This window comes from Sparus aurata, chromosome 4 (genome assembly GCF_900880675.1).
Source record: "Sparus aurata chromosome 4, fSpaAur1.1, whole genome shotgun sequence".
NCBI lineage: Eukaryota > Metazoa > Chordata > Actinopteri > Spariformes > Sparidae > Sparus > Sparus aurata.
Window position 1 is genome coordinate 33,913,662 of NC_044190.1, and position 14,555 is coordinate 33,928,216.

Consider the following 14,555-nt stretch of genomic DNA (forward strand, 5'->3'; position numbering starts at 1 on the left):
GTAAAGATGATCCTGTCAAATGATGCAAGGTGAACAAACAGCCTAAGTTTTTTATCCTGTTCTGGGAAAACTTCCTGAAGGTCATTTCCACGTGATGTAATCCCATATTAAACCCTCATGGGGGCGATTCTCTTCTCACCTGTCCCACTTAAAGGAGTTGAGAGTGCAGGGTCAGACACCAAACAGCATCTCTGGTGCTGCTGGTGGGGATTTATTTATCGTTTGAGGGCACTTCAGCAGGGCTAAAAAGCATTTGGACTCCCCCCCCCACCCCCTTCCATCCACATGAAGGACATAACTGTCAAACACCTGGGACACCCTGCCGGCTAAAGGGAAGAAAATACTGCTCTGAGATCGCAATCATGACAGGAACGAAGCAAAGCAAGAGCCAAACACAGATCTGTAGCCCAATTAGAAGTGGTCTTTTTCTGACAGATATTGACGTAATTTTGGATAAACAAAACACACAGGATGTTATGTGAAAACCTAAATCAATAAGGAATCAATCAGGAGAAATTCTGTTATGCTCTTTATCCCGCCCCAGTTGCACACAGTGGCTATTGATCTTCTCTGATGATCTGAGGGGCTCTTTGGCTATGTGGACGTCTACACTGTGAGGGGCAAAACATGTGTGAACACCACCTGGGTCCATGCTCACTGCACACAGGAAATGTGTTTTTTTTTAGTTTTTTTTTTTATCAAAGTTAAAGTAGTAAGTAAGAATAAGAATAAAAATGTGGTCTGATCAGATTTGGTCACCAGATTTTGATTGACATGCTGCTGATTGGTAGGCAATGTAGGTGACATCACCTGACAGATCGCTCATGTAAAATACACTTAGGCAGACAATGTTGTTTTATGGAGGATCTCATCACTCACGGACAGAAGCTGAATGAGACATGCAGATGATGAATTTATGGTTTTAAATACAATGCGCAAGTAAAATGCGCAATCCTCGGTTCAAGTGTCCTTGTTTCAATTCCAAAGAGGAGATTGTGGCAACGCAAAGCTGACACATCCTGCTGACCGGATTCTTCCTTGTTTTATCACATTAGGTCGCTATAGGTTGCGTCTTTTCTTGAGGTTGCGCGTGCCTCCTATCCGTGAGGTGTGTGCCTCAGCGTGGCTCTGCCTCCCTCCCTCCGCTCTCTGGGGCTCTCTGGCGCTGCCGACGCGCTCTCACTCTTCCCACTTTCTCCTCCCGTCTGCTCCACGGAGCGCCGCTGCCACGCTGACCCTGCTGGATTCATTTGGAAACATTTGGAGAGAGGATGGACGCCGTTTTTTGCCTCGTTTTGCGCGCATGGTCCCTTCTTCTGTTTCTCCTGTCAGGTAACATATTGTTATTTACTTGTTGCTTTACATAAATGTTTTTTTTTTTACAATATTGCCATAATTATTGATTTTGTATTTGTGTTGTAGGCTCGTACAAAATAAGCCATTCAATTATTGTATTATATTCCAGAAGGCCATGCGTAATCAGAAATATTTTCAGAAGAAAAACCTACATTTAATATAGCTTAATTTAAACATTCTGGTAAATAAAGGTAATAAATGTTAAGGTATGGTTATTAATTCATTCATGGGAGGCATTTATTGGTACTGGTGCCAATTATTTGTATTATTATTTACAATTAGTAAACAGCAGAGTAAGTCATGGTGACTTGAAGTAAACATGATCACAAAAAAAAGGTTACTAATTAATCATCATAATAACAATATTGGAATTGTGAAATATGAATTCACTGCTCCCCTGAATCGATGAGAACTAACTAACAATCACCTGACTGTCAGTCACCAACCTGTACTGTATAACTGACACTGCAGTGACAGATCCATGTCTGCTCTTATCCAGGAGGCTCCTGTTCGGAGGCAGAGCACCAGCTCTTCTCTGGCATATTCGCCAACTACAACCAGTACATACGACCGGTGGAAAATGTGACCGACCCCGTCATCGTACAGTTCGAGGTGTCCATGTCCCAGCTGGTCAAAGTGGTAAGTGTCCTATAACAAAGCTGTTTGTGTTGTGACATGAAGACAGCATTAAATGTGAAGGGTTAGGAAATGGGTCCCTGTGTCGATTTGTGGACTTTGAACAACAAAGTTTTAGAGGAAGTGACAATCACCATCTGAGACACCTGAGATGGCTCTGCCTGTTCAAGCCCCTGGTTTACCATCCTGAGGAGACGGGCAGAAGGGCTGCGAGTCTGGCCAAGACAAGATGGGAAATGTCAGCTGCCTGAGTACCTCTCGGTTTCGGCAGCCTCAATCACTGCCACTTCAGATGAGCAGCTGTGGATTTAGGCAGGTTTTGCCGGAGCTTGTTGACGGCAGACTGGCGGGGCAGACAGACGACTCTCTCGCTCAGCTCTGACAGGTCCAGAGTGGGTGACGCTAATTAAGCAAAAAGGCTGGTGTTGGACAGGGAGGACAGCTCATTTACAAAATGAACAGCGTTAGATATATCGTACAGATGAAATAAAAAAAAAAACACCTATCCCCTTTATACAACCCCCATTTATAACTGAAAATTCTTTATTTTTATTTTTTAAACACAATGTGTTGATTATCTCAAAATGACAAACTATTTTGTTATATTTTAATATTGCATTCAAAACAACACATTACGTGTTTTGTATATGTTACCTTACGTTACGTAAGTGACATAATTTCAGTAAAATAACTCAGCGGACTCCGGGTCCAGGTCCTGTGTTTGTTTGAACCATCCCTCCATCCAAAACTCCTCCTTATGCAGACTTTGTTGCTCTTAAGACTGCGTCACCTGAATTCCTCCTTTGCGACTGTAATACATTACTGCGGCCACTAGGTTGCTGCCTAACAATAAATATGCATAGTTATAAGCTGCTTGCACAGTTGACCTACATGGTCATTGTTCTAATAAGGATGGGCTGATTGATAATGTTTTCAGTCAATAACAGAAAACAAAGTTACAATGTTTGCAGTGGTAGCAGCTAAACAAGGTTTGGTAATTAAAGTGGATAATGTGGGGTCCGACACATTGTAGCACCCGTCTCTGACCTTTCCTTTCTTTCTCTGAAGAGCTAGATAAGTATTGAAGAGCTGTCTGGATTTACAGAAATATAATGGATATTTCGTTAGATTCTCCTTAACTCAGTTGATGTAGCACGCTGCGCAGCTCCCGTGCTGATGGATGACTATTATTCCTTCCCCGCACCTGGTGCTCCTAACCCAGATGCAATTGGTATTGGTCAGCCCACAGCAATTACAGCAGGGCTGTATGAGCTCATTTAGCCCATCAATAGCTCATCGGCAGCGCTGGCTCAGTCATCATCTCTCAATCAGGGATCGTATCAGAGGCTGTCTGCCGGAGGGTTTCGGAGCAGGTGGTGCTGTGGTACAGTGGCAAAGGAGATTGTTCTTTAAAGAGGCAGTCTAGCATTTTGTGCTTACTCACTGTCTTGCAAAAGTCAGATGAGAAAATTGGGGGTATAATAAAGGGGGCTCTGTGGAATGTTCCATCTCTAAACGTTGCTCTCTGTTAGCGGAGCGGAGAGAGTCACTGACATGAGACACAAGAGTGTGCATAAAGTCACATCCTTTGGACTATCAAATAACATTTGATCTGAGTCCTTGACAAAGAAATCCACATTAAACATCTTAAATATGTTTTGTGTTGCTGAGATATCTTCTGAAGTTAGCACGCTAACCAGTTAGCCCCAGCCCATCCTGTCTCGTAATGCCACTCAGAGTTAGGAGTCTGGACCACCAGCTGCATGCATGACTGAGCAAACTAGCTAAGACAGCTAAAGTTAGCAGCTACAGCTAAAATCCTGCCCATATTTGTTTGGACTATGACTATTCGAGAGGTGGGCAATTCTTACATATTGTGCCTTTATCGCTGTCTGATTTGGTGCTAAGATACCAGATGTGGGCCATCTCATCAAAGTGCTGTAAAATCACCACTTTCTCAAAGATAATCCAGTTAAGGTTGTCCTGCCGCCTTCTGTCCACCTGTGCTTACCAGCCGTGTACAGCCTCTCCTGTATGTGAAATCATAACATGAATGGTTAATGTTATGCACTGGGTCGTGAGATTTGTTCATTCATGGTCTAAGTCACACACACAAACCTGACCCCCCCCCCCCCCCCCCCCCCCCCACACACACACACACACTGAGTTGTCAGAATGAAAAGTTAAGGCTGTGCGGCGACCCCCTGGCTCCAGCTGTCATGTGGGTTACGCTCCAGGCGTGGAGGACTCAGGTGTGCTTCTCTCAATCCTCCTGTCTGGGATACGCAGAGGTCTGGCCATGCAGACTGCACACAAACAATCCTCAGTGGTGATCTGGATGGCCGCCCGTGACGTCGTTTGCTCCTGTTTTAAATTTCAAATGTTCACTTTTTTTTCTCTTCTTTGCCTCAACGTCTTCATTATCAATTCTGCTCTGTTCTCAGGATGAAATCAATCAGATCATGGAGACAAATCTGTGGCTGAGACATGTAAGTTTATGGTGCATGACTGTGCAAATGGAATCTTGAGCAAGGGCATGAGGTATGGATCCCGCCGTCTGTCATACATGATTCTTCAGGGCTGGACTGACAAGTTGAATTATTCATGGAGGGGAGCTTTTTAAACATTCATCCTTCTTGTCCTTTTATGGGAAATAAACTAGCAAATGCACTGAGATTTCATGGCCAATTTCCTAATGTTTTTTAAAAATAATTTGACAGTTGTCTGGAATAGATGGTACGAGCCAAAGTCCATAATATTCCTTCTGACACAGTGACAGAAAACCTCCAATCGTCTGCAGGATACTGGACCTAAGAGATTAAACTGATTGAAATCCAGTTCCATTTTATAATCATAGAGAGCAAAAACAAATCACTTTCCATACATGGCTTGGCGGTTTTGTCATTTACTCAGTCCCAGAAGATGTCTCTGCCGCCATGATGCGTAGTGCAGTGAACCAGCTTGGAATCAAATGAGGCAGGGCCCGTCTCCAGGTCCCATATTACTGAGCAAATACTCATCTGTGCCGGAGCCATGTTCATGCTAAAGGGTTGAGTTGTAATTTCTCTTCGGTGCTGAGAGTTGAAGCACTCTTCCGCTTAATTTAATGTCATCAGTTGTTGTAGAGTCTCCCTAAGCAATGCACAAACAACAGGCTGAGGTACATATCCCCTGTCGGCCATCCAAATCCGAGAATACACTCCAGATACGCAGTGTTTCCTGATTAAGATCGCTTTACCGTTGTTGCTTTCTGAGTCACATGAGGATCACCGGCTGTCCTCAAGCCAGGGTCAAGAGGCAGCGGCCAAAAGGTCAATAAAACACTGTATTCACACACTGTATTCGGTGGTCTATTATATCCCCTCTCAGGCTACACTGTTTATATGCCACTGTTGGAGATGACGACTTCTCACTGTTTTTACGAGGCACATTTCACAAGAGAATGCGTTTAATATCAATCAGACTAACGATAATCACCAGGAGGAATCAACTGCTACCCTCTGGCTTTTATATCTGTTTTGTTGCTTCATAAAGCTGTTTATGACAAAATCATCAGAAAGTGCCAGATGTGGCATTCTGGCACTTTCTGTTGGGATCACTTGGAGGGAACATTTTGCTCTAGGAATGGTAGTGTCGGTCTGTCAGTCATCCAACCCTTTGTATTGGCATGAAAGTTCATACAGATGTTCTTGGACCCCAGAGGGTGCACCCTAATGACTATTAATGCCTGTGAGGTTCTGACTGACCTTGGTTGGATAAGACATACAATTAAAACTATGTCACATGGCCACAAATAGATGGATTACCACATCTCTATCTATCTATCTAGCACTCATTTATAAAACAAATGCACTCGCTAGCCGGATTGAGATATTAATGACAGCAGGAGGTGGTGTTTATACCGCCTTTGTCCACAGGGGCCGCCAGAATTAACAAAAATGAAAGCCACTACTAGCAGCTTTAAATTTTCAACATCTACATTTCTATTTTACCATTAGTATAATTTATGACTAAATATTTGCTAAACTAAATTAAGATGCTCATGTTAGCCTTTAAAAGAAAGCACTGCTAGTACAGCCTCATAGAGCTGGAAGTGTGGCTGCAGACTGCTGTTAGACTTTGGACGTATCTTGTCCGTATTCTTATTCTGCATATCTTATGTTTGATGTCTGGGAATCAGAAGTGACTATATTAATGAAATCTCAGTTATTTTAGTGATGTCAAATTCTGGTTAAAGGTCTGGTTAAACCAACTAATTTAAATCAGATTTCTATAGAGGATAGATTCAAAGCCAATTTCAGTGTGTATACAGAAGGTGGGAACTTCAGTTTCATCGTTTCAGGTCTTAATTAATATCTTAAATTAACTTCAAAATTGTTGAAAGTTTTGTACAACATTATCATTTCTGTCTGTTTTTTTAATGAGAATGACTCACCTTGTTGTGTTTTTTCAGATCTGGAATGACTACAAACTCAGATGGAATCCAAGAGATTTTGGCGGCGTCGAGTTCATCCGAGTGCCGTCCAGCAGGATATGGAAGCCAGACATTGTGCTGTACAACAAGTGAGCGTAAAAAACAAATTAAAAACCTGGCTCGACATCTTCATTGATTGTTGGGTACATTTACCTTAAAGGACTTCCAGAAAATGACAAAGCTTTATTAGCCTCCATTGCTCATTTTGCGTGGATAATTTTCTGGTTTGCATTTCTTTAAACAGAACAAAGGAGGGTTTAAAAATTAATGAAATCACGAGGGCCTCTTTTTTGATTGACATCTCCACACACATTGACACAATCGTCAATTAATTATAAACCTTCTGTTCAATCTCTGATTCAATTAGTGACACAGCCTTCACTGTCTTCTTCTTCTCTAACTCTTTACATCCTACAGTGCAGTTGGAGATTTCCAGGTTGATGACAAAACAAAGGCCCTGCTCCGTTACAATGGTGATGTCACCTGGATCCCTCCGGCCATATTCAAAAGCTCCTGCAAGATTGACGTCACTTACTTCCCCTTCGACTACCAAAACTGCACCATGAAGTTTGGGTCCTGGACGTACGACAAGGCCAAGATCGATCTGGTGCTAATAGGTTCAACGATCAACCTCAAGGACTTCTGGGAGACTGGAGAGTGGATCATCATCGATGCGCCCGGTTACAAACATGACATTAAGTACAACTGCTGCGAGGAGATCTACACAGACATCACGTACTCGCTGTACATCCGCCGTCTGCCACTTTTCTACACCGTCAACATGATCATCCCCTGCCTCCTCATCTCCTTCCTCACCGTGCTCGTCTTCTACCTGCCGTCTGATTGCGGTGAGAAGGTCACTCTGTGCATCTCCGTCCTGCTGTCTTTAACCGTCTTCCTCCTCGTCATAACAGAGACCATCCCCTCCACCTCGCTGGTCATCCCGCTGATCGGCGAGTACCTCCTCTTTACAATGATTTTCGTCACCCTCTCTATCGTCATTACTGTTTTCGTGCTTAACGTACATTATCGCACACCGAAGACCCACACTATGCCCTGCTGGGTGCGGACTGTGTTCCTGGGACTTTTGCCCCGGGTGATGTTCATGACTAGGCCAGAGAGGGACCCCGAGCAGGTGACAGTTGCTGGCAACGTTCAAGCCGGGAATTCAAGACCCTGTGCCGTTCACACGTCAGGTAATTTACAGAAGCAGCACAAACCTCAGGCCCTGGCCTCCAGCGTGGTGTCCAGCCTGACAAACCGCCAGCGGCTTTTCAACAACACAGAGCTTTCCAACCTCAATAACTTAAGTGGAGACTCGGTCAAAGGGGCAGGCTCTGCGTTCCTGTGCTGCGAGGGACGTTGCAACTGCTGCTGGCACCAGAGAACCAGCAAATTGCCTTCAGACTCTGGGGGAGGAAGTGGAGGACTGGGCAGTCTGGGGGCGCTGACCGGAGGCACTGCTGGTGGCGTCGGAGGGGGGAGTCAGTGCTCCAGCTCTGAATCTCTGGATGGAGGAATAATGCCCCTGTTGCCGCTCTCACCCGAGGTTACAGAGGCCATTGAGAGTGTGAAATACATAGCGGAGAACATGAGACTACAGAATGAAGCAAAAGAGGTGAGCACTCACATTTTAAACTACAGTTTTTAGATCTCAGTAGGAAGTCTGCTGTCAAGGAAACCGAGACTGTACCATTGAAAATGTTTTCTCTGTGATCCTTTCACAGGTGCAGGATGACTGGAAATACGTCGCCATGGTTATCGACAGGATCTTCTTGTGGGTTTTCGTCCTTGTGTGCATCCTGGGTACAGCTGGCCTCTTCCTCCAGCCTCTATTACTTGGGGAGGACATTTGAATCACTTTGACAAAAACTCATACTCCAGACTGCCGAACTGTGAGGTATTCCGTTATAAATATGAATCTCGGCATTGGCTCAGACGGAGAGAAAATACAGAGGGGATCCAAAGTTGAGAGGAACAGATGACTGTCTGCCAAATGTTGATGCAAATGGTTTATTGACTGTTTTTTTCCTCAGATAGGCTTGATGCTTTTCGGTCCTTTCGTTTGACACAGTGGTTTAAGGACTCTTCAGTGCTGAGGACGTGGCTAACAAACATGGTGGTTAGTCTTTTGACTGTGGACGACATCGTTCTGGAGTAAACAGCGATATAATCTGTAATGCCAAGGCAGCGCACATCCATACAGAACCAGTACACAACCAGAACTGTGTTATTAATAATGGAACTTAAAGCCCCTGTTTTCACATTAAGAAAGTATGTACATATATTCACCGTATATCAATCTCCATTATATTCCATAACAAGATGCCACCTATGTTCTTCTATACCATGTCATGAGTCATTACTGAGTACCATACCAAAAATATGTATGTTTATGGAAGTAACCAAGAAAAACAAATATTTTCAACGTCCAACATAGATTTTCAGTTTTTCTGAGAACAAGGCAAAGTTATTCATACTGTCTGTGTTCATATAGTGACATCATGTGGTGATTCTTTGCTACTGCAAATGGTAACAAGGCTGTCTGACAAGTAAAAAGCATATGTTGTCTAGTTTTTCATATCTTTGTTGTATCATATTCTCAGTGATAAAACCTTAAGAAAGGTTATACTGATACTTTACACCTCAGATGCATAGAGAGAGCTACTGGGTACCTTCTGGACTCTAACCTGAGAGAATAGAAGTGGATATTGTCAGCATTTGATGAACAAGAAGAAAAAGGATAGACATTTTTGTTCAACTCACATTTTCTGTAAATACATCATAAAAATATAAAAGTGAACCTCCATTGTATCTGTGCCTTTTTTTTTTAATTGAAGGACCAGTGCTTCTGAGACTGGAAAACAAAAGCCGTGGGATGTAGATGTAATTTCAAGGAGGCTCCGTTTATTACTCTGTTCCACAATCCTCTGTGTGCCCCTGCGGAGCTAACTCAGCTAACTGGATCACAATCAATAGGAGAGGGCTGGTGATGAAGGACCCTATTGGATGTCTCACCTTTCTTCATCTTACCCTTCTTCCTGCACAGAACACAATTTTCTGCTCTTGACCACACTGCGTCTTAAATAGCTCAGCGCTTACCGCCACAGGTCTGATGCTATCAGGGCTTAAAGGGTCACATTCTCACATTTATTTAAAAACACATAGAGTTGTGGTTGTTTTATTCTGCTCCAATTGAGAATTTAAATGTGATGCTTGATACTACAATTTGATATTACAAGCTACCACAGTGCAGAATCTCCAACACTTAAAGATGCTCTGGTCACATGACAGAAACACACTTGCAGGGGGATGATACATTTTAAATTTGGTTTTAAGATAATAGTGACCGGTGTGACTCCTGCATGAGCTGTGAGTGTCCGTGCTGAGAGAGTGTAGGCGTTCTGCAATGGAGGTCTGACTGTCAGTAAGTCACTGTCTGATTCTTATTATACAGCTAACAATCAGAGCAGATGGCGAGCGATGTGATTACAAGGAAATCCAGCCCATATTAATTGAATGCTGGCAGGGAAGCACAGACAGATAGTGTATTAGCTCTCTGCCACATCTGATAAGAAAACCCCTGGCCAATGAATTTAATTAAAGCTCACTCAGAACTCCGCTGGCTGATCTGCAGGAGGGCAAGAGATTGCAACGACAGATAACCGTGTGATGCACCAAAATGAATGAGCCTCTAATGGGATCAGTGTAGCCTCTGATGTGACCGCATGAAAAGTGACATTGTGTAAAAATAGACTACAAACCACAGTTTTTTTGTCATTATTTTTATGAATGTTAGATTACATTTAAGTCTTTATTAGTCTCAGTATTAGTTTCAAGGATAATTTCACCCAGAAAATGAAAAATCAGTCATTATCTAGACTTCAGTTTTTAAAAGGATGTGCATGAAGTGTTCTGCTGGGAAGCTTCAGGATTATTTTTTGCAGAATATGAAACTGTTTCCGACCTGAATGGGGGTTGAGTAAATAGCGACTAAAGTTTCACTTTTGGGTAAACTGTTTCTCTAAAGTGTCATTGTGCCAACAAGGCAGCCTGGTTGCCTTGTCCTGTTTCTGTGTTCCCCCCCCCCCCTCCCATCTACCTTCTCCTCCTCCTGGGACGCCGTTGTGCTCAGTTGGTAGAGCAGATGTCCAATGTACAGAGGATTTTTCCTCGCTGCAGCGGCCCCAGGTTTGAGTCCCAGCCTGGGGCCCTTTGCTGCATGTCACTCCCCCTCTCTCCCATCCTGTTTCCTGTCATCTCTCAATCTGTTCTGTCAATAATAACAATTGGAATTAAAGCTGCATGCAGCGATGATCGGGTCCTCGCCACCCACGTTTGTCGTTTGTTGTGCGACTGGTCATGATACATATGCATACCGCATGTCATGCTTGTAGGTGTTGGGGTTTCAGGCTTGAAATCTTCCAGGTGTTACTGTGGAGCCATCTTGTCACTGAAAAGGCCCAGACCCTAGCAGATATAAATGTTTGGGACTCGTGATGAATGTGCAAACTTTGGAGTGTGTAGAAGTTTGTCTGTACGTACAAAACAGGAAAAGCCAATAGGGGACGCTACTAAGCTGTTTTGAAAACAATGAAAACAATTCTATATTTTAAAACATACACACACAGCTGCTGGAATTGGTCATAGCATATCCTATGAGCCCTTGTGCATTCCCGCCAGCATACAGGTTACTGTGGTTACAGAGGCCTTGTTGGTAGAAGCGTGCCCAAAGCATGTGTGTTTAGTTCGGGCCTAGTGCCTGGCTAGGGACATGCTCAGGGCCACAGTAGAAGCTAGCCCGATGCCGATAAAGCGGTTCAGGTCACTGCCCTCACCTGTCACCATGACAAGATGCACTAGCAAATCAGTGAGCTTGGTAATGCGATGCCTTTGCCTTGAAGATAATGTTGAACCTCTGTGAGAAAACAAAATGAAAAAAATTGCAGGAATTAATTTTCTTTGCAACTGTGTGAAACAGCATCCTGCTTGATAACACCAAGCAGAGATCATTACAAAGCTGTTACAAGGCCCTCGGCCTCACTGCCAGCAGGCCACTAATAAGGATCTGATTGTGCTGTGGTGACATTTTTGGTTTAGAAGCAGTTCTTCTGGTCATGTTCATGGTAGAAGAGAAGTGAACTGATAGCTACAAACAGCTTGAGCGATTGTTAGTTTGTCTTTGTCCCTCTGATTGAATTAAAGGTTTGAGTTTTGAGTTCTTCTACATCTCCACTCAAGTGGGCAACTGTGCATTCAGAGACTGCTTGATAAGTTTTATGAAGCCTTTGAACTTGCTGCTTTGCTGCAGAAACATCGTGGTTTGTGGTAGGAAGCTTCTCATGAAAACAGTGTTAGCGAAACAATGTTGAGCACAGTAAGCAAAATAACCACCTCACCACCGTAGAGTTCTAGGTACAGTCTCTTACCACATTAATGAAGCTAACAGCAGCTCAGTGACCTCTGAACAGTATCGGAAAAAATGACAATTGGTGCACGCCAGTCAGATGGCCGACTTCTTGTCGGGGCAAAAAATTCCTCAAAATTAATTGCTAGCTACATTGATGAGACCTATGAGTTCTGCAAATTTCATGAAGATTAAAGAAGGTTTTTGGTCACATGAGGGTGTTAGGGGGCGCTATGGAGTCCCCTGGCCACACCCACAACCAATCATGTTGAATTATAAACATTTTCACAGATGTGACGCGTGTGAAGAGTTTTGGTGTGAGTTTAGGCTGCCAAGCATGCGCTTCTTTAGGCAGACGAACATTTTTAACTTACAGAAATAAAAGGTTCCTGTTAGTTTCCAATTTAAATGCTTCAATATCGATTCAGTAATAAGTAGTAATAAGTGCCATTATTAAGTGCCATTGTTTCTGGGACTGTATGGTACATTTTTGTCTGACATAAACATTGACATAAACGCGGTTCCTCCAGCTAGATGTGAGGGGGTAAAAGGTTGACACTGAACCCCCCTCTCTCCCGGAAGAGAGAGCTACCCGCGGGCACATGGTGCAGCAGCCAGGGTGAGACCGGCTGCGCTGGGAGATACAGTCTCCGAAAGAGCGGTGTGTCAGACATCGGCTACCCGCCTCCGCAGTTCCAACTGTGTTTCCGTGGCACATCATCTTCCAGGTGTTACTGTGGAGCCATCTTGTCACTGAAAAGGCCCGGACCCTAGCAGATATAAATGTTTGGGACTCGTGATGAATGTGCAAACTTGTGTGTAGAAGTTTGTCTGTACGTACAAAATAGGAAAAGCCAATAGGGGGCGCTACTAAGCTGTTTTGAAAACAATGATATACAATTTCGGTATCTCTCCCTCTTACATTCCTCTGACTTGACACAGCTGCAATCTGGAGTCTGCAGTGGAATCTTCCATGGTGGAGTTTGTTTTGCGCATGACAGAAACAACAGACAGATGAGGCTGCTGTGAGAAAATGTGACAGCATGAAGGACTGACCCTTCAAAACACATCAAAGTGATATTGAGATCCTTTATTCAAGTAATGAATCTCAGCTAAACAAAAAATCCCCATGAAAATCATATTAATTTAAATTGAGACAATTTAATGTTATGTTTAATATGCAAATGAGAACATTTCTAATTAATATTACTCTTTACAGAATATTGATCTGAACTTTGTGTGGCAGGCAGTTGATGACATAACTTTGTTAGGAGGTTGATAAGTGAGCTGGTATAATTGAGGAGGAGCCAACAACGCCACCCTGGGAACTAAACTCAAAGAATAGTAAGTTACCTCACACTAAGACTGATATTCAAAAAGGCACAGAGGTTTGTAATATGAGGCGAGAGACGTGGATGATTAAACAATTCTTTATTTTAAAACATCACACACAGCTGCTGGAATTGGACATAGCATATCCTATGAGCCCTTGTGCATTCCCGCCAGCATACAGGTTACTGTGGTTACAGAGGCCTTGTTGGTAGAAGCGTGCCCAAAGCATGTGTGTTTAGTTCGGGCCTAGTGCCTGGCTAGGGACATGCTCAGAGCCACAGTAGAAGCTAGCCCGATGCCGATAGCGGTTCAGGTCACTGCCCTCACCTGTCGCCATGACAAGATGCACTAGCAAACTCAGTTAGCTTCCGTGGCGCATCACCCTCCGACCCTCGTGTGAAAACGCACATGTATTGCATCGTTTTGGCCGACCATCCACACGGATCCTGAAAACGCAGCAACTGAAAACACACTTTTTTAAAAATGGGTCTCAGGGTGGAAAAATCAGAAAACGCAGCCCTCCCGTTCTCGTGTGGACAGCGAATCCGCATACTTTCCAAAATAATGATGCCATCGCCCCACCCCTAGACCTCTAGCCTCCGATCTTAGATCCAGAAAACTGTATGTTAGATCTCTGGGCAAACCCAAATTTATTTATTTTTTCGCAGTCACACCGGTACGCCGGAGATCCAGGCAGCACTGGAATGCAATCAGCCCTGTACTTAGTATTTCTTGTTCTCATGATTGCCTCATTGTGTTTATGCTCCTGTGTGTTGGTTCGCAAAATAAATCTCTGCTTCCTGAAAAGCACCGTGTCCGATCTCTGCTTTTCAGTCCACAGAAAACCTGAACATAACATATTGGTTTCTTTCAAGGTATAAGAAGTTAAGAACAGGAAACTTAATGCAAACGCAACATTTTTGTGAGAGCAGTTCACTTGCAGTCATGTTAGGCTTCTCAATAAACACGTGCATCATTGTCTCCTCGTGCCTGCTGTGTCAACACACTTGTTCGCTGTATGAAACTGAAATAAAAACAGAATTCAATCATTAGCAAACACACTTTTTACTGACAGCCATTTCATGTAGTGTTCCTGAGCCCGTGTAGTAATATACTTTATACAATCATGGGTGTCCTTTTGAGGACGCTCCTGATGCTGTCACCTGTTCACCAATCAAGCAGCTTTCCTAATCTTGCCCAGTCCCTTCTTTGTCCATTCAAAATTTGTCTGAAACACGTTGTTGCCATTAAATGCAGCATATATTTACGCAAATCAATGATTTGGGGTGGTATTTGTATTTTCTTTTGATTTGAGGTGGTATTTATATTTCCTTTTTAGTTATGTGAGTG

General features: G+C 43.4%; 1 protein-coding gene across 1 annotated transcript; it reads left to right on the forward strand.

Moving 5' to 3' along the window:
• The first annotated feature begins 1,188 nt into the window (after nucleotides 1–1,188).
• chrna3 (cholinergic receptor, nicotinic, alpha 3) lies at nucleotides 1,189–9,267 on the forward strand. The gene is made up of 6 exons (XM_030413541.1): nucleotides 1,189–1,332; nucleotides 1,856–1,995; nucleotides 4,437–4,481; nucleotides 6,446–6,555; nucleotides 6,884–8,084; nucleotides 8,194–9,267. Exons 1-6 carry the CDS (start codon nucleotides 1,272–1,274, stop codon nucleotides 8,320–8,322), a joined length of 1,686 nt encoding a protein of 561 aa, XP_030269401.1. The 5' UTR covers nucleotides 1,189–1,271; the 3' UTR covers nucleotides 8,323–9,267.
• Nucleotides 9,268–14,555: the final 5,288 nt, after the last annotated feature.

Bases quoted from the DNA above. Each gene is read 5' to 3' on its own strand.
- chrna3 (XM_030413541.1), top strand. From the start codon at position 1,272: ATGGACGCCGTTTTTTGCCTCGTTTTGCGCGCATGGTCCCTTCTTCTG. The intron at 4,482-6,445 runs GTAAGTTTATGG...GTGTTTTTTCAG, and splicing joins CAAATCTGTGGCTGAGACAT to ATCTGGAATGACTACAAACT. The intron at 8,085-8,193 runs GTGAGCACTCAC...ATCCTTTCACAG, and splicing joins TACAGAATGAAGCAAAAGAG to GTGCAGGATGACTGGAAATA.